This window comes from Canis aureus, chromosome 22 (assembly GCF_053574225.1).
Source record: "Canis aureus isolate CA01 chromosome 22, VMU_Caureus_v.1.0, whole genome shotgun sequence".
Lineage (NCBI taxonomy): Eukaryota > Metazoa > Chordata > Mammalia > Carnivora > Canidae > Canis > Canis aureus.
Window position 1 is genome coordinate 13,298,039 of NC_135632.1, and position 20,979 is coordinate 13,319,017.

The 20,979-nt window shown below is 37.1% G+C and overlaps 1 protein-coding gene across 10 annotated transcripts in view; it reads left to right on the forward strand.

Moving 5' to 3' along the window:
• The window catches only part of SLC9A9 (solute carrier family 9 member A9), a 654,903-nt gene that overhangs the window by 158,671 nt on the left and 475,253 nt on the right, over positions 1-20,979 (forward strand). For all 10 annotated transcript variants that reach the window (XM_077864842.1, XM_077864844.1, XM_077864845.1 and 7 more), the window contains 2 exons: positions 4,443-4,520; positions 6,073-6,149. In XM_077864842.1, the coding sequence (XP_077720968.1) occupies positions 4,443-4,520; positions 6,073-6,149 (155 nt within the window). The remainder of the gene's footprint in view (positions 1-4,442; positions 4,521-6,072; positions 6,150-20,979) is intronic.

Sequence of the window (20,979 nt, forward strand, 5' to 3'; positions counted from 1 at the left end):
TTTCCACCTTTCTTTTCTGCCACCAGTTTCTCTTTCCTAGCCTCACAGGAGGCAACCAATGGTTTATGTGTGTGTGTGTGTGTGTGTGTGTGTATGTGTGTGTGTGTAAATATTCTACATCCCCTTTCCTTGCACCAATCTTGGAATTAGCAAAATGCCTTAACAAACTACCCCTCAAATCTCAATGATTTAACATGATAATGGTTTATTTCTTGCTCATGTCCCAATCCATTGTGGACTTTGGGCCAGTGAGGGGAGTACTACAGTCTTCAGTAGCTGTTAATCATCCCAACTGACTTTAACCTACTGGCTCTGAAGTCCCTGGGGATTTGAGCCCTCTGCCAGATGCTCTATATGAGCTCACAAAGAAAGGAATAGAGCATGAAAGATTTAGGGGATTTTTAGGGATCAGGCTTGGAAATAATTCATATTACTTTTGTCCACATTTAATTGGATAGATAGATCTCTGTCTTTGACCCCATATGACTACAAGGATATTAAGTCTAGGTGTCTGACAAGGACAAAAATGAAGTGAGGTATGGTGAGCATATAGCAATCTTTGTTATATGCACCAGACATGCTGATCTTATTATACCTTGCTCTTTTGACTTGACAACAAATTATAGAGAGCAACCATTTCAATGCATAGTTTCCTCAGCCTTTCTAAAAGTTGTATTGTATTCACTTTTATGAATTATGCCATAATTTAACCAGTTCATCCCCAAGATCTTCTTTAATCATCTCCAAGATTGTTTTCATGCTTTTATCTGCAGCGAATGCTCTTGTTCTTATGCTACTTCATACATATACAAGCATATCTGCAGGATAAATTCTCAGATGGAATATTGTTGAATTGAATGGTATAGACGTTTAACATTTGGATATCTATTGCCATATTACCCCATTAAGAGGTTATACAAATTTATACTCCCACTGGCCATTTTATTGTTTAATTCTACCTCTATAAAATAGTTTTACTTTTCTCCATGTTTGAATGAATGTAGTTTAAATCTATCTCCACAGGATCAGAGAGAGCTCATAGTCTAGGTAATATCCATCTGCATTAAACTCCTCTCCTATCTCTCAGGAACCCTACACTGTCTATTTCTATTTCCCAAGTGTGTCTGGCACCTCCTCTCAAAAGCATAACTTAGGGCAGAGGAAAGGAAATGCATACTCTTGAGCTGTCTCTAGGTATGTCTCAAAGCTGCCTGCCCTGAGCTAGCCAAGTTTTCTTTGAAGTCTCCTATTTATAGTAAAAGCACATACAGACTTTTTGAGATTTTTTTTTACTATGAATTTATTTTAATATTTAAAATGTTTCAAATCACTTGCTATAGAGTATAACTGAAACTCCAGGAAGCTACCAGTTTCCTCTGTGGCTTGGTGAATTGGCCTACTGCCCCCAGGACAGACAAGGGATCCAGTTCTGTATGGTGGTGCCCCATGGATAGGCTTCTATCTATCCTTCAAAACCCAGTTCATATGCTGCTTAAACATCAAACCTCCCAGGGTTGGCAAGCCCAGAATGGTGTTTCTGCCTTAAAGAACTCTGAATTACAGCCTAGCCCCATGCCTTTTACTGTGCTTGCATATCGTCTTTCCTTTCTCGGACTATAGCCTTAATGGATTTAGTAAATCTATCCTATATCTTTAAGTACTTTGTAGCTGAGAAAAGACTTGTTAAATTTTTAATGAAAAAAAGATGATTGAACACATTATTGTGTTAACTACTTCTACTTTTCCAAAAGACTCAGGAATTACCAAAATAATAAAACCCACTTCTGAGTCCCAACTCCTCTTAAACACTCCTAGATCTTATTCTAAATAGTTAGGTTAGCCTCCTGGTTCCTCAGAAACTACACATTTAGTTTGCCTATGAAAATACACTCAATTCTCAGTGATCTGCCTGTCACATTGATTAGCCCTGAGCCATTCATTTCTTCTCCTGTCTCTGGAAAATGGGCATAAATGCATTTGCCAGCTACCACTCGGGAGATGTGAAAATAAAAAATTCAGTCCTTCAGTTGCACTAGCCTGCAATTCAATTACTAGCTCATGTGGCTAGTGGCTACCATATTGGATAGTACAATTAGAGTATATTTCCACCATTACAGGAAGTTTTATTGGACAGGGATGGTGTTTACACTCTGTATCTTAATGGACTGATGTCTTAGCTGAAATAATTTTAGCTTTTTGCTTTCACTTGTTTTAGATTTTTCTCCCTCATACTATATTGAGAAATTTTAATTGTTTGGGCCTTAAAAACAGTCTCACCTCCAAGGCCATGATTTGAACACAAAATCTGAGGAAAATGACATGTGGAATCGCCATCTGGAGATTCGTACAGCAGCAGATCCAGCCATTTCTGAGAAATTGTCTGGGTTTGGAGTTACTCCCAGAACTCTGATTTAGCAGTTCCTAAGCTTATAGCAAGTCTGAAAGGAACACAAATCTGTTTTGTATATACAAATAAATCCTCGTATGCTGCATGCCATTCTCAGCCTGCCAGTTTCATCTGGCTGCTCCAGAAAATATAATTCAATAGCACATTAGTTAACCTGCATGCAGGGAATGGGGCATTCTGATTATTGAAATGTTCTGGTTGAGTGATTAACCTGATTTTTGCAGAAAAACTGCTGAGGCAAGGGATTTTCTGTCCAAAATGTTGGTGCCACTGTGTTTTTTTTTTCTTCCAGATGATCACAGCTGCATTGCTTCATTCCTGCAGCACTCAGAAATATATCTCTTTGCTAAAAACTTTCAAATATGCAATTGATATACTTTCAAAGAGACCTCATAAAAATAGATCAATAATAGTATATCAGGTAATCTTAGAAAAAAGAGCAAACTTAGAAGGAAACATAAATATCTTGGCCCAAATTTTACACAGCCATAGCCTTCAAGAATTCCTAACAACAAGGCAATTTCTTCAAATAGCATAACTTGCAAAATATTTTATTTTCTTTAGTAATAAGTACTTAAAAGTGCTTACTAAATATTAGGCAATGCAGCAAGGGCTTTACAAATATTAATTGGTTTAATTTTTATAACCACCTTAGAAATAGATATCACATTATTATATTCATTCCAAAGATGAAGAAACTAAGGCACAGAGAGCTATGGATGGGCCATAGTTGATCCACCTGAATGCTCATTGATACAAGCCGTGTAGCATCAATGGATGACTAAGGTTCTGAGAAGGGACCTGGCTGAGTTAGGTGACTCCTACTTCCTGCACCTACCCCTTCTCAAATATTACATGAGTAGAGTTGAGGGGCTGTTACGGAAACAGAGAAGGAAGATACAAAGTGCTGAAAGAGCACAGAAGTGACTGGGAAATCAAAGTGGATTTCGGAAAAGAGTAGCTTCTGAAATCCAGCTTTAGAGATGAGTTAGAATTAAGGCAAAAAAGGGAGAGAAAATTAGATACTATAGTTGTGAAACCCATACATCTGAAAGATTTTATGAACACTGTAATGGTAAAAAGGCCCTAGTGGTGAATAATGAATACCATTGTGTCTGTGTTTGTGGAGTGGGGTAGAGAAAGAAGAGGATGAGTCTAAGTGAGATTTAAATATTAAAAGAGTTTAATTTTCGGACTTCCTAGCAAATAGTGGATAATGGATTCAAGAGTCTTCATATTTCATTTCATTGTATTTCACAAGTAATTATTTTTTTGCCCAAATTTAACATTTAAATAAAAGCCAATAAACAAATATCAGAAAAATCCATTTTCATTTTCAAATAGATTTTTCCGTAAATAATATCTTTAAAAAAAGAGAGAGATGCCTGGGTGGCTCAGTGGTTGAGCATCTGCCTTCAGTTCAGGGAGTGATCCTGGTGTCCTGGGATTGAATATTGCATCAGGCTCCCCACAGGGAGCTTGCTTCTCCCTCTCCCTATGTCTCTGCCATTCTTTCTGTATGTCTCTCATGAATAAATAAATCAAATATCTTTTTCCACAGAGTCTGGAAAATGTTTTAAACTCGGGAATTGGATAAAGTAAGGAAAACTAAGACCAAATTTTTAAAAATGTTTTATTTGGGAAAAGTTTAAATATATTCTTGTCAGAAGCTAAAATGTTTGAGCACTACCAGAAAATTTCTTGGACCAGAAAAAAAAGAAAACATTTAAAATGTGAAGAATGAACAACTAACCAAAATAAAGGCAAAGAGTTTTCTTTGCCCAGAGGGTTTTTATTGAGTTATTAGCCATGGAATGGACTATAGGCTTTACATTGAATGTATTACTTCGCAGTTGTATTGCATTTATGAATTTCTAAGCTTGCATTTTTTCTTACTTTCACCTGTGTAATTTAACAGCATGCTAATATGCCTCATAGAAACTTAGCAGAGATGACTATAACTGTATTTTTAAATCACATTTTTTAGTGACCCAAAGGGGCATCTTCCTAACTGCTCTTTTATTTTTTCTGGCAGATGACATTTGATCCAGAAATCTTCTTCAATGTTTTACTGCCACCAATTATATTTCATGCAGGATATAGCCTGAAGAAGGTAAATACACAGTGATTGTTTTTTTCTTTTATCCATAAGTAGAGAATTGTACCAGTGCTAATGAAAAAATAACTATTTTATGGGTTTATTTGTTTCATAAAGATATCATTATATTAGATTATGTGCTAAAGATTCAAATTCGACATGCTTAGAATTCTTCTAAATCTGCTCTGCCCAATATACTGGCCATTGGTCACATGTAACTATTAAGCCCTTGAAATGTGGCTAATTTGAATGAAGACATGCTGTAAGTGCAAAATATGCACTGGATTTCATAGACTCAGTATTTAAAAAGAATGTAAAATAGCTACATTATGTGATATTGATTTCATGCAGAAATGATAATGTTTTGGATATATTGGGTTAAAGAAGATATATATTATCAAAATTCATCTCACTTTTTAAAACTTACTTTAATGGGGCTACTAGAAAAATCTTAAACAACGTCCATGGCTTACATTATATTTCTATTGGACAATATTATTCTAGATGATTGTAACCAAAGAGTTAGCTGTTAATTGAGATAGATACTGGGTTTTTCAATCAGAGTGAAACCTCAAGAGGTCTTTGCTGATACTTAGCTGTTGATGCTCATAGAGAGAAAGCAGTTTTGTGGCTTCTGTGCTCTAGCCTCCCATTACTTAGGTACCACCCGACTGTGCACATTTCAGAGATTAGTAATTCCCTGAATAGTTTTAAGTGCTAGCACCCCCTGTACCACAGACTGAGGCTCTGGCCTGTATGAATTTTGAGAGGCAGAGGTAGTGCCACCGCTTTCCTGCTGCCCACACCCTGCCTCCGAGACTGGGGGACTCCCATCCCCTTGGCCTGGCGGCTCCAGCAGCCAGGCAGCTTGTTCAGCACAGACCTGATTTTCTCACGTACTCCAGGCTCCCTCTTGCTGCTGTCAGTTTCAACTGCTGGGCTCCCACTTAAAGAGCTGGAAGGGAGCTTTCCAAAGCCAGCATTGCAGGAGACTTAGAAGGCTGCGTTTACTCAGGTCATCCTTCCTTATCCCTACAGCCTTAATACTGGGCATCATTCTGTGCGATTCATTAAAATAAATTCTTGGAGGTGATAAGATTTTGTTTCATTACATTCAGAAGAAATATAAGTCAGAGATCCAGTAATTCAAAGGCAACTAAAATCTTTTAGAACCGTATTTTTAAAATGCCCAAGGGGTTCCACTGACAACAAAATTTTTTTAAAAACTTTGTCTTCCGTTAATCATTCCAGAGTCCTGCATGGATGCTGCCCTGACTCTTTACCCTCTCCCTCAGGCCCAGCCAGTTTTGGCGGTCATTCTCTCATCTCTACCCTGTTGTTTTCTGGATGTATTTGTTCCCCCATTTCTTTGAGAACCCTCTGTCCTTTGCAGTATAAACCAGTTCAGCCTTATTTGTACAGTAAGACCAGGAACTAAGACTCCAAAGCCGAAGCTTGCCTAAACAGAGTGGGAAGGGAGGGTCCATGGTGTGTGCATTTTAAAAAATTTCCTGTTAAACTAAGAAAATACATGGATGTGCTATATGAAATATTCTTTTCTCCCCAGAGACACTTTTTTCAAAACTTAGGATCTATTTTAACATATGCCTTCTTGGGAACTGCCATCTCCTGCATCGTCATAGGGTAAGTGACATCCGGAACTCCTGTTCCAGGTGGCTGGGGGGCCAGTGATCTGTGGGAGGAATCTCACTCTTCCTGGACTCACACTGCCAGGGTGAATCGTCTACCTTTTTCTGTATATCACATCTTTACACATTTTTCTGACTCAATTCCAAAGCTTATGTGTCTTCTGACAAACACAAGCCTTCAAATCAAAGCAAACTGGAATTAGATTGCTGGCTTTGCTCTGTGAGTTTTGGACCTCTGACTTAGGGAATGTGGATAATTTGGTTTGAGTTATGTGAAGCACATTGCATTCCCCACCTTCTTTTTTTTTTTTTTTTTCTTGAATAATGCAGGTAAGCACACTGCATTCTTTTTTCATCTTCTTTGCAGGACCCTACCTGTATTTATTTGCAGGAGTATAATAGTAGCTATATGTCAAGGGTTTGCTTTATAAGTGGAAGTTTATAAGAGACAGCCTGAGACAGACATTTATAAATATCAGCAGAGCTGCTTAATGCTGGGATGGCTTTTCAGTTAATACACTATAGAATGCAGCCTTGTTTCTTTCTCACTATATTTTATTTGTTATGTTGCTAAGCCCCCAAGTCTAACCATACAGACTCTGGCTTGCAGCTCACCACAAAGCAAAATATGATGCAAAATCATGACGCCAATCCAATTCTCTTATAATCCTATCTAATACGTTAAATCTCCACTGAAGAATATATGTTTAGCTGCTATGACTCTGATGGTGTGGATGTCTTAAATTGTCTGATACAGCCAACTCTACCCTTGCATTTTACTGCATACAGCTGTTATAGCCCTAATGTAAGAAGCTGAAGCTAAAAACACATGTTCCTCACTTATTCAGTTCTTCCCTTATGAAGTATTCCATGTATATCACTAGAAAACTAAGGAGGTATCATTACTTGGACAGGGGAGTGGGCGGGGGGCGGGTTATGTTGAATTCTCTGTTAAATTTTTATTGATTCAAGCCTAGAATGACTCAGGCTACATTACATGAAAATGTCCAGCATAGTTAGGGCAGTGAGATAGCTAAAGATTTTAGTACCTGACGGTAGAGGCTTGCAGGAATATAGATTAAGTCTGAACACCTAAGAGGTCTTTAAACTATGGCTGAGAGGCAAACGGATTTTATCCTTCTCAAAGAATGTTTAGAGGAGAGCTGTTCTATTCTCTGGGTATGCCATAACTAAATATTCAAATTTCAAAAGTGGCAAGAGCCTTAGAGATTCATGTATTAAAGCCCCTTGTTCTGAAGATAAAGAAGGTAACATCTTGAAAATTTAATCAGTTGTCTTAAGAAATATGTGTGTGAATATATATATATATATATATATATGGCCATGGTCAGGACAGAATTCAGACTTTGGCTCCTGATTCAGCAGGTCTTACCATCATCCCCTCTTTCTTTTGGAATTCCTGTTCATCCCTCTACATTGTTCATATACATTGACAGAAGGCTCTGAAATGTCTGGACTCTCAACAATGTGCATCAGTTTGTAGCAAAGATTGATGATTAGCAGTTCTATAATGGGATCTGAAGTGTATAATGGATCTAAATTTTCTAAACTTGTGGACAATGCTGTTAAATTATGGAATAGTCAGTTTTCATTATTACCCTATTTCCTTTGTCTAACTGATTGTAAGTATACTTGAGTATATTATTTTATGCAATATGCTTTCACCATCATGAGAATTCTATAATCTATTTTTTAAAAGGAGCAACAATGTAGTGTGTGTGTGTGTGTGTGTGTGTAACTGACTTTTCTAAAAACATTCAGTTCAGGGGATTTGGTAAAATTCATTTACTGGAGCTGATAACCTCTTCTGATTTTAAGGCTGCAATCAATGATTTTTGATGGAAAGTGATTTGAATAAAAGTATAGCCCTGGGAAAACTTTTACAACCCTTTGCTTTGTTCGAACTGGCATAATCTGAACAACAAAAACTTGTAGGACACCTTCCTAATGTGGATCATTAAAGTGCAGAAGGGATAGGTAGTTTGAAGATTTTAAGGTCTTATTCAGCAAGGTAAAAGAAACCATTAAAGAACTTTAGTTTGAGGGTGACAAGGTCAGATTTATACTTAAGAAAAGTCATTCTGGCAGTTGTGTGAAGGAGAAATTTTAAAGTGGGGAAAAGATGGCAGCCAGGGGACAATTTAAGAGGTAATTTCCATAAGCCAGGTTGAAAACTGTAAGGGCCTGGCCTCAGACAGTGGCAGTAAAGATGGACGTGGAGTCATCAACATGTTGAAATCCTGAGAGATAATGGAGTAATCCGAGGCAAGTTTATGGAGTGAGAAGGAAGTTACCTGGGCAACAGCATTATCTGAAGAACGGGAAGAGATAACCACAAAGGACTATGAAGTAATGGGCCCAAGATATAGGAAGAAAATAGGCAGGACATGTGTCTGGAAGTCAGTGGAAGAGAGAAAGGGAGGGTAGACAGTGTCTAACACAAAGAGGTTAAATGGGACAGGAATTGGAGTATCTGCTGGATTCAAACCCTAGGAGCTGTGATTTGTGATTTCACATTCATCCTGTGGGCAGAAGTAAAGAAAGTATTGGCAACTCCAGTTGTTTTGGGTGCTGTGTGATGAGAAACAAGAATTTATTTTTATGCTATTGTTCTCCAGATACAATTTCAGAACTTCTGAAGGAAAGGCACAAACTTGAATTCAGGCCAAACTGACACTTTGGCAAGTTAGTGATTCTCATTGTAGGAGTTGTTCAAACACACACTCAAGCCTTAGAAAATAACTGGTTATACTTTCCTAGTAAATTAATAGTTGTAAGAACAACACAACAAACATTCATTGAGTGCTTGATACATATGTAGCATGCCCTTTTTTAAAGTACATGGATTATTTAATTTAATCCTCAAGATAACCCTATTTAAAAAAAAAAAGATTTATTTATTTATTCATGAGAGACAGACAGAGACACAGGCAGAGGGAGAAGCAGGCTCCATGCAGGGAGCCCGATGTGGGACTTGATTCCAGGACTCCAGGATCATGCCCTGGGTGGAAGGCAGGAGCTAAACCCCTGAGCCACCCAGGGATCCCCAAGATCACCCTATTAAGTAGATACTATTATTACCCTCATTTAACAGTTGAGACATCTGAGGTTTAGAGAGAACACAGTGTAAGTAACAGAGCTGACATTAATAACTAAATAGTTTGGCTCCAGAGTCAAATTCTTAATGCCCAAAATGTGCTTTACTTCTATTTATTATCATTACTGAAAAAATAAAATGTAAAACATTAAACTAAAAAATAAAATTGAATACATCAGTCAATATTCACTAACATACCACATGTTTCTTCACTAGCCCCATAGGAGTTCTCACAGATATGAAAGATTTTCATTTGGGAATCCCATTCAAAAGGAATTCACATTTTTAAGAGGTAAAAGGAATGCCTGGGTTTATGCAGGTATACTCATACTTGCATGAAATGGGCAGAAGCAGAGATTCAGGGCAGCCCTAGATTGAACTGAGAAAAATGTCACAGAGGAGGTAGATTCTGGGGAGTCACTGAGTGGAGAGGGATGAGGTAGTTGGATTTTCTATGCCTTCAGGTACATTAGTCCTGGTGGGTGCGGGAACATTGCATCAGATTCAAAGCTGGAAGGTAGGTTTCGTAAGCAGCGTAAGAGAGTGTAGAAACTAAAATGCTGGAGAATCAGCTGACAGAGAGCAGTGAAGCCTGGCATCAGGAATTTATGAGAATGTGAAGGCTATGAAGAGTGATTTGGGGGCATGAATGAAAACTGAGCTAGTGGGCCGTGGTCTTTTGTAGGTAAAGACTGGATTGAATCAAACTACAGGTTGGTTTTAGATCTGGACTCAGATGCTTTATAAGAATTGAGGTCATTGGGTCTGTTTGAATGAAGGAAATTCATAGTTAAGTTTTATTAACCTCACATAATTTCAGAAATTAGATGTAGACCATCTTTTATATTTCATGAGAAAGTTCAACAATACGACTTCTGGCAATAAAATCAAAGAAACTTTAGAAAAAGTTTAATTTTATTTATTTTTATTTATTTTTTTTTTTAGAAAAAGTTTAATTTTAATTTGTTTATGTTCTTCAAGAATTTAACCACCTCCCATCTTACCATTTAAGAAAAATCTTAGATACATCTCTGTTTTTAAATAAAACCCATATATTTAAAATATTTCTCTATTCATCTCCTCCACGTTTGGAGACTATTCCTTTATCTTTGGCCCTATGTCTCTACCCTTGTGTATGACACAGATGTATCATCACAAGGACAACCTACCTAATGCTTCCTGTCAGCACATACATTTTGTCTTTAGAACTTACTATTTTCAATGAAATGCTTCCTTAAGAGTAATGAAAATTACATTGTTTTAATTTTTCTGTTAGTGAGGAGTTAAATTCCATAATTTCAAAAATACTTGGAGAAAGGAATATGGATCTAAATGATGAAGAATGAGGTGTTAATTTTAAGAATAGCTTACTTTTTAAATTTCATCTCATGTGCCAGACACTGACCTATGCTTTTTACAGACATTGTCTCATTTTATTATCACAATGCCTCTGTGAGATAGGTACTATCATTAACCTTACTTGACATGGAAGGATGTTGAGGCTGAGATTTGCCCAGGATTGCACGATAAGTGAATGGTAGTAAATGGCAGATCCAGTCTCACTTCAAAACACATAATCTTAGAATCTCCTTATCCTGCTTCTTTTCCTAATATGATACTTTACATTTCTATAGTGTTTTACTATTGGTAACTATATCTGTCAGACAGACCATATCTTCAATAATTTCACATTCTTACACTTATCATGGTGGCTGACAATTATAAAAAATCTGAATAGTTAAGAATGAGCAATAAAATTGCAAAGTAGAAATGGTACCTGTCTTTTCCTAATGGAGGTAGTTAGAGGGATGATATGAATTCATTTTACTTGGTTAGAATTGCTGGTCTCTGGGTAACCTGGATTCATAAATGTGAGGTTGTTTATATTATTTATCTTCCTCTGGAGTATTGATTTTCCCACTGGGGTGTTTAAATGCACACCACAGAAACTAAGCCTCACACTGCCCATCTGTCCATCAGGCATATGAGTGAAGGGGCCTCATGGAAGCTCTTGCTTTGCCTTCTGGTATCATCATGCCTGCTGACCTGGGGACCTTTAGGCCTAAGTACCCTTGGTGCTGGTTGTGAAATTACTGCTATTCTATTCTTAACTAGGATAAAGTGTGTTGAGTGTTAGTATTCTCAAAATGCTGATTCCTAAACCTGGAAGAAGGAACACATTTTCTAGTCTAGAGTCAAAACCTGAACAGGTATGGTTCCTAGATGGAGGCTAAGGCATACCTCAGTTCCTTAAATTCTAGCCCTGGAAAGAGAATGATTCAAGAGAGTTAGGAACTCTCTTAACCCAGAAAACATGGATCTGAGGTGATACAGAAGGACTTTAAGGAGTCAGTGAGCCCCTTTAAATTCCCCATGAATTTTTCATGGGAGAGGGTCTGCACAGATTTCACTGTTAATTCAGATTTTCTAGGAAATTGCTATCCACAAACACAAAGAACTAGTATGTTTTTAAGCGCCTGAGCAGAAGTAGTTGGGACAGGAAGGATTTTACATATTGCCATATTTAATTAGAACTGAGGAAGTCTCTAGGCTGCATTCAGGGGAGTCATAAAGTCTGGAAATATGCATACTATTATTTTATCATGTATTATAATATAGTAACAATAAACCAGTTATTATGTATTTGTCTGTGTTCCCAGAATCTGTGGCCATCCCATGTATATACCTAAGGGTGGAAATGCCAGGTGGTAGGATCTACAAATGAACATTTATTTTTACAATGTAATGCCAGATCATTTTCCAAAGCAGTTGTATCAGTTTTTCCTCTTAGTTTTTTGGCAATCTAATAGGTGTGAAATGAAATTATTGTATTGTGGTCTTTATTTGTAGTTCCTTGATTCTTAATGAACTTGATTATATTTTCATATGATACTTGCTCAGATTCTTTTCTCCATTTTCCTGCTAAATTGTTTTATCATATTTTCATTAATTTGCCACACTTTTTATGTTTCATATTTCATTGATTTGCCATATTTTTTTATGTGTCAACCCATATTCAGCTATATATGTTGCAAGTATTTTCTCCTACTTTGGTCTTGTGCTTTTACTTTGTTCATGATGTCCTTTATTAAACAGAAGTTCTGAAATTTAATGTAGTGAAATTTATAAATTTTTTCTTTTATGGGTAGCATTTTTATGTTTTGCTTAATAAATCCCTTCCCACCCTAGAGTTAGAATCGTATTTTCTTCTGAAGTGTTTTTGAAGTTTTGCCTTTTACAGTAAGTTCGTTTTCTGGAACTGATGTTTTTACATATGATATGAAATAGAAAACCAATTTTTCTTTTTCAGATGGGTAACCAATTATTCTAACATCATTTATTGTCTAGTCCTGCCATTCCCCAGGACCTACTATGCCTCCCGTACTATGTACTGTGGTTTCTTTCTCTAGACCCTTAATTTTTTCTGGTTCTGTATTTGGTCTGTAATCCATTTCTGCACTACTGTCTCACTATCTTAATTGCTATAGTTTCATTATAAGTCTTTGTATCCCATAAGATAAGGCAAAAAGGATACTCTTCTTCAGGATTACATTTTATTACTTTTTAGCTTGTATAAATATAAGTATATATCTAGGAATGTATAATTTTTAAATTTATAAATATATTCTTATATACTTTGTTCATATTGATATGCCTTATAACTCTGTTTCTTGGAATTTTCCTTAGGGAACAGTTTGCACATATGCACTAGGAAACATGCATAAAAATATTTGTAGCAGCATTGTTCACAATAGCAAAAACTTGAAAACAACTCATACTCCACTAAAAGGAGAATGAGCAACTAAATCTGTATAACATGATATTACCCAGCAGTAAAAAACCATGAAGTAATGTTGCTTATGATAGTGTGGATGAATCACAGAAACCTAATGTAAGATCAACAAATCCAGTCCCATAAGACTACATGTAGTATGGCAAGATTTTTATAATGTCCATAAATGATGAAGATTAAACAGTATTAAGTGTGCATGCATGTAGGTGAGAAGGCATAAATGCATTTGTGTAGTAAGGAGGGGAATTAAAAACAAAAATTCAGGGAAATGGTTATTTCTGGGGGAGAGGGAAAAGAATGGGATGAAAGAAACATAAAAGAAAGAAGTTGTTAGTAATATTCTGGCTCATGGATTAGAGTGTGTTTTCAGGTGTTTTATATAATTTGCATATATTTTCTATATATTTTCTTGCATGTATCAATTATGTTAAAAAGAAAATAAAAGAAAAAACAAATAGAAGGTGCTATTTAAAACATTTATAAAACTCTGCTTGATTATGCTGCTTACTTCCATTTCTGGGAAACACTGATTCTTTTATTGTTTCTCTTTGTGTGTTTTAATAAGAACAACTCAGTTTGGCAGGCAGTAACAGGGAGGCAAAGGCGCCAAGAGTGTATTTGCCAGTATCCCCCTGGTTCATTCTTATCAACCACAAAGCCCTATATTTTTCTTCTCTTCTCTCATATATCTCCACCTTCTCTCTTCCTTTTCCTCTCCCCTTACCCCCTCCCTCCCAACCATGTTTTTCTCACCATCCCATGAGACAATGTCTGGGCTGCTGCTTCCTGAGAGTCCATTTTCAGTAGGCTGCAAAACAGCAGAGCTCAGGGAGGCTGTGTTGAGTCAGACTGGAAGGCCCCATGTCTCCTCTGTGCATTCATTTATTCTCTAGATTCGGAGCTGGCACAGTAATAGCTGTCACTTGTGTCAAAGAGAAAAATAAATACACTGCTGCCCTGACACAGCCAAATAAGAAAAAATAATCTCTAATCTGTCAAGTATAGCCCAAGCTGCTTAGCAGTGTGGTTTCTCATATCCATATCACAGCATGTATGGGCTGTATTTCTGGCAGTAGAGAGGAGAGTGAAGTTTTTGACGAGAAGAAACAAAAGGTAGGATGGAGGGGACTGTGGAGAACATCAGAGAAGTAGCTTGGAGATAAAGGAGTTGTCAGAGCCATATGGATCTTTGCATTAGTCACCTGTCTAGTTCTACTATCACACCCGTAGATGTCAGTGATAAGAATGACAGAACAGGACAGAAAAAAATAAATTCTGAAAGAATCAAGAAGGAAAGCCTATAAAACCTAACTCCAAATTAAGAAATGTTGAACATCATGCAGAAGGAAAAAAAATTAAACTGTTGAGGCAAAAAAATAAATGTACTAATGAAAGAAAAAATGTATGAGAATAATTGAAACATACTCTTTCTGAAAAAAAAGAATTTACTGAGAAGTCTGATTATTAAATAATCCCTACTAAAAGATTCTAGCTGTAGTATTCCTTTGAAATGAAATAGTCAAGTCTTGGAATTTTCCAGATCACTTTCATTCTTCAGCACTGTCAAATTAAAAATTTTTCTCAATGTGTCCAAAATCTGATGGAAGAGCTATAGTAAATGTGGCCCAGCTTTTACACACACACACACACACACACACACACACACACACACAACCACCACCACCACACAACCCCCCTTGGATAAAAGATAATCAATTATCTATTGCTTTGTAACAAAACACTCCCAAAACTTAGTAGCTTAAGACAACAACCATTTTATCCACAATTTTGTGGCTCAATAGTTTAGGTTGAAAAAAAAAAAAATTGGTTTAGGTTGCACTCAGTTGAGCAGTTCTGTGGTTCTCACCTTGCGTCACTTATGTGACCACAGTCATCTGGTGCTTGACTGGGATTAGGTAGTCCAGGATGAGCTCACTCAGATGTCTGGTGGCTGATTCTGACTATTGGCTAGTTGATCTGGGGACTCAGCTCTGTTCTATGGAGCCTCTCATCTCCCAGGAGGCTACCCTGGCTTTTTCCCATAGTAGTCTTAGGGCAGCAATCCAAGGTGATAGGAACAGAAATGCAAGACTTCTTAAGGTCCAGTCCCAGAAGTCACATAATATCATTTTCATCATGATGTATTGGTAAGATTATCATAAGAGCAGCCAAGATTCAAGGCATGGGGATATAGGTTTCAGCTCTTGATGGAGAGATATGATGAAGCCACATTACAAAGGAGTATGCATACAGGGATGGGAAGAATTATTGTGGTCATATTTGCCACATATTTGTGGTCTACCACTGGAAGGAATTATAAAATATCTTCAGGGATTTCAAGGTAAGGGCTTGCAGTAGCAAGAGAGATTCAGAACCTGGAATAAAGTCTATGGCTACAAAAGAAAACGATGGAAAATCAAGTCAACCATAGAGAGCCTAACTCACTGGCTTTCTCTGTTAGGCTTCCCGATATTCTGGAAGTGGTAATAATGAATTCCTAGCCTGATGACTTAAGTGACTTACTAAGAAATATCTTATAATGCTCTATCTAGGTTTCGATATAAAACTTTTATGGAAAGATATAGATATATAAAGCTCAAAGGAGATAAGGTAGAGAGAATGAGTCACTAATATTTTATGCTACTAGGGGACATTCATGGAAAATTGGCCCTTGCTCAGATAGAGCAGGCAATTATGGAGAAGTTTTGTTTAAGTCGGAAACTCCAGTTGCTCTTTTTACCATAGTGATGCAGAGAATGTAGAGGCGGAAATGTGGCCATATTAGTCATAAATGCAACAGTATCTCTGCTGAGGGGATTTCTTCCATGGCTACCCTTTCCTTGTCAAGGGCTATCACATCAAGCCTGGTTTGCATCCACATTCATTTGGCTGGTGGTGGTGTTCTGGAAAAGAGGGTAGCTTTGGAGAGGGCAAAAGCTTGATCCTGGCAGCTTATTCACTTTGCTTGAATAGTTTAAGAAGAAATAAGGTTAAGGAACTATGCCACATGGATTTTATTCCACCCTTCCAGGGTCTTGAAGAATTTCTTAAAAATGGAAGCCAATGAGTTCTTCACCTAACCATAAACTACATTATCCAAACTCTCAAACTTACCTGTGTATATTCCTCCCTATTCTCCATGATCTCCCATCCCTAGGGGTAAACCTTATCCTGAATTTTACTTATAGTGTTTCCATGTACTTTGGAGCTTTATAAAAATATTATTGTACTCTTTGTTGTCAAGCCATTCACTTTTTTTCCACTCATGACTTTTTAAAAAAAAATCCACCCATATTTTGGTTTTCAGCTATAGTTCATTCACTTTTATAGATAATATGCAAATATGTGAATATTCCACATTGTACCTATTCTATGGACAGAGTTGCTTCCGTCTATGAATATTCCTGTACAAGACCCCCGGGGCCCATGTAAAAAGATCTTTTAAGTAATGAATTTGGAATGGAATGTGCAACCAAATTGTTTTCCCAAGGGATGTCCCCACCAGCAGGTATAAGCATTTCCATTGCACCAAATCCTCACTAATGCTGACTTTTGTCAGACTTCTTCATGATCATTTCTCTAGCCCTGTGACAATACCATCCTATTTTAATTATTATTGCCTTTTAGTAATTAACTTTTAATACCTAAATCTTACCTCCTTCCCTACATTATTCTTCATAAGTATCATAACTATTTGGATGTTTTTCTTTTATTGTAAAATTTTAGACTTATCTAATTTTTTGACTCACCGTGTTGGTATTTTGATTAGAATTGCATCAAATCCATAGATTAGTTTAGCGAGAACTGACATATATATGATACTGCCTTTTTGTTCCTAAAATCTGGTGTCTCCCTTTTATGTTTCCTGTAAGTCATTTAATAAAAATTGAAAGTTTTCACTCTAAGAGTCTTGCACAACTTTTATTCAGTTTAATCCTAGGAATATTGTATAATATTATAAATGGTTTCATTTTCAACATTTTGTTTTCTGAGTATTGCAGTTGAGCAGCGTGATGAGTAAGAAAATGGCCCAGTTCCAGGTAGCCTGGAGCTTATAGTCTATGAAGGGGGCAAAAGTACAACTACAGTGAGTCTGAGCAAGAAGTGAATGGTGCAAAGAAATAGAGTTGGAGGGTCTGCTTGAAGGTAGGGTCTGGTGTGGTAGGAGCTACAAAGAGATAGGTAGAAGGGGCTGTGGGAGCACACTCAGGGGCCAGGAGGAGGCTTCTGGGGAAATGACTGCTAACCTGAAATCTTAAATTTATTTCAAAGGAGGTAGCCAGGCAAAAATCTGGGAGATGCCCTTTCAGGCAAAGAGGATAGCATGTGGGAGGCTAGTAGCAAGATGGAACTTCAGTCCTGCCTTTTGTCAAGGGAGACCAGACCAAGGACAGGAAGCAGTGTGAGATAAAGATGGTGGAGAGGGAAGTTAGATTCTGAATGTAAACCTTCTTTGGGAGTTTGGACATGGTTCTGTAGGCTTCAGGGTGCTAAATGGGGGAGATGTATTTTCTAAAATGTCAGTCTGACTAGAATATAAAAATGGATGAGAGGAAGTTGAGGTAGTACGCAAGAGAACAATTAGGAGGTGATGTTTGTTTAAATCCAGAGACTACTTGGTTGGAGCTGAGAGCAGATGGGGAGATGCAACTGACAAGGCATGGCTATTGAACAGATTTAGAAAAATAAAGGCCATTATGAGTGATTATCCACTTTTTGGCTTTAACCATAAGGTCACTCTGCATTTGACCGTCAAATCTGATACAGTTTGGATCTCATGTGTTATTCTCTTCCATCCCTGTTTTATGTTCCCTAGTAGACTTAATCTCTTAGTTATGCTTTTTTAGTAGGAGTTAATAAGAGTTCGTGTATTGCCAAGTGATCAATGAATTAATGAGATTTGAGAAATACCTATCCTTTCACTGACAAAAAGGTAACAGAAATAACAAAAGTTACAACAAAAGCTAGCTCTTTTGGGTCCATTTTCTATGTTCCTGGCTTTGAACTTACCATTCTGCATTTATCATCTCACTTAATCTTCACAACACGAGTAGAAATAGATACTTCTATTATTGCCTTTTTTAAAAATTAGAAGTCTGAATCTCAGATTGCTTAAATAACTTCCAAGGTGTGACTGACTCCAGAGCTTGTATGCTACACTCACCATTGCAACTTAAATTACATCCATTGACCTGCAGGAACAGCACCTGGAACTTTAGAAAGGTAATCTTAGGTCTCAACCCAGACTTCCTGAATCTTAATCCGCATATTACCAAAAGCCCTAGATAAATTTGCTATTCTATCCTCCCAAACTGATAGAGAGGTTTAATACCTTGCTTAGTATTTAGTAAGGACAGATTTATAAGAATCAAGGTAATTTTAACCTACGTTTAATCTATATTATTCAGGTATCTTTGAAACTAAACCAAATCAATTATTTTTCTATTTTGCATCTACAAGATTAATATGTAAATCTGTGTCCATGCACATGTCCGGGTCAAATATTGTATGTGTATTATGTAGAAGATAATTGGAAGAATACTGTCAGTCAGGCACACAGAGCCGTCAATGAGAAAAGCCCAGTGTTCTGGTCTAGGGACTTTAGTACTACCAGTGGGGGAGGCGCTCAACCTGATTTAGCAATTACATTCTGATGTCATTAAAATGAAATGGCCCCAATAAAAGGAATAGAAGTCAATCTTGACTACAATTCTGAGATGCTTTATTGCTCTATCTTACCCTTACTTACTAAATCCCACTGCATGAGAGGTAGCTATAAAGGTTTCCAATAGGCAAGCTACATTATCAACAGAATCATGCATATGAAAGATGACGTAAGTGTTTTAGCTTCAGTGAGCAAGTGTAATCTTGAAGGTCAATGCTACTGGATCATAGGTACCTACGGTCGTTATTTCCATATGATTCTTGACTCTTTTTCCTGCGGTTGCATTCTCTTCCACCAATATGTAAGTGTGATTTTAACATCTATATGAATTTGACCTGATTTTCACTGGATTATTTTTTGGAACCTCTGTTCCAGTGGTTTGTAAAATAGATTACACGGTCTTTTCCTCAGATTCCCAAAGATACCGTATATCACCTTCCCTCTCTTTACATAAGTTCTACAAGTATGAAAAGTGTTAACTATAATGATGACAATTGCTTGCATTTATTGAGTTTTTACTGTGTGCCAACCATTACCATGTACTTTATATTGCATTAAGCTCATTCATTAGCCTAATTCCCCATTAAATTTTTTCTCATCATAAGAATATATATTTATATCTATAATAAAAATTTCCTCACTTTATCAAAACAATTTTTAATTTTTTCCTTAGAATGCTAAAGAGGTTAGCAAAATATTTTCATAAATATTCTTATTTATGGCATAGACTCCTGCTGAGTATTTTAACTTATGGTAGAAGCTTAGAGTTCTTAAGAAAAAGTGTCCACAAAGACAAAGAGTGAACCCTAATGTGAACTATGGACTTTAATAACCAATGATGTATCAATATTAGCTTATAATAGGGGATACTGAGGGTGGGAGTGAGAGATTATATGGGTACATATTTAGAGGTTGAATACTTTCCATGTAATCTTTGTGTGAATCTGAACTTACCCAAAAATAATAAAGAAAGAAAGAAAGAAAGAAAGAAAGAAAGAAAGAAAGAAAGAAAGTCTGTTAATTAAAAAAAGAATGTCGACATTATAAATCTTTAACGTAACCTCTTTATCTGACAGCAAATAGGATATACCAGATATTTTCTATGTCCCCCATGGTCCAATACTGGATGAAAACTGGAGACTTTTAGTTCTCATTAAACCTAGGACTCTGGGATCCCTGGGTGGCGCAGCGGTTTGGCGCCTGCCTTTGGCCCAGGGCGCGATCCTGGAGACCCGGGATCGAATCCCACGTCGGGCTCCCGGTGCATGGAGCCTGCTTCTCCCTCTGCCTATGTCTCTGCCTCTCTCTCTCTCTCTCTCTGTGACTATCATAAATAAATAAAGAAAAAAATAAATAAATAAATAAACCTAGGACTCTAATTCTTGTAGGCTCATGAACTCCCAAAGTGCACCTGATCTGTTTTGGTGGTAGTACCTTTGTTGACCAGTTTGGCAATGCCCTTAGTATACGCTTCGTCTCTATCAGTGTATCAGGGATCTGAAGAGTAGCACTGAAGCTGGGCTCTTATGGCTAATGGAAAATTTTTCCTCTGGTTAGCCTTACCTATACAGTGGTCTCCTTCCCAATGCCTTAGAATAGATGCTGTGAGACCAAAGATTTCTTAATTGCCCAAGTTAAACTTTACTACTTCTATTTTACGGAATGGATATTAGCCCTCTTGAGGGTCTTGCCTCTCCTAAGTGTCCAAACTACCCTATTGATAAAGTCATGAGTGGATAAGAGATTTCACGAAATGTTCATATGTTCATATGTCAATGTATTATATTAATTGACTGTGGTTCATTAATCACATTTTTTCTTTTTTTTAAAGATTTTATTTATTTATTCATGAGAGAGACACAGAGAGAGGCAGAGATATAGGCAGAAGGAGACGCAGGCTCCCTGTGGGGAGCCTGATGCAGGACTCAATCCCAGGACCCCAGGATCATGACCTGAGCCAAAAGCAGACACTCAACCACTGAACCATCCAGGTGTCCCTCAATAATCACATTTCTGAAGATCATTTTCTCCATCGCTATGATAATAATGGCTTCCAACATATACAGCTAAGTTGCTGACATGATTGTCAGGGTGTTGCTTTTAATTTGGAGGCAAAAAAAGGTATTTATTCTAGGTTACAAATTTAAGGCCTCTACAGAAATCAATAACCTGATTATTTGATAAGTTACTCACTGTGCTTCACAGAGCTAAATGCAATTACAACCTTATCCCAGCAGAGAGAAATTAAG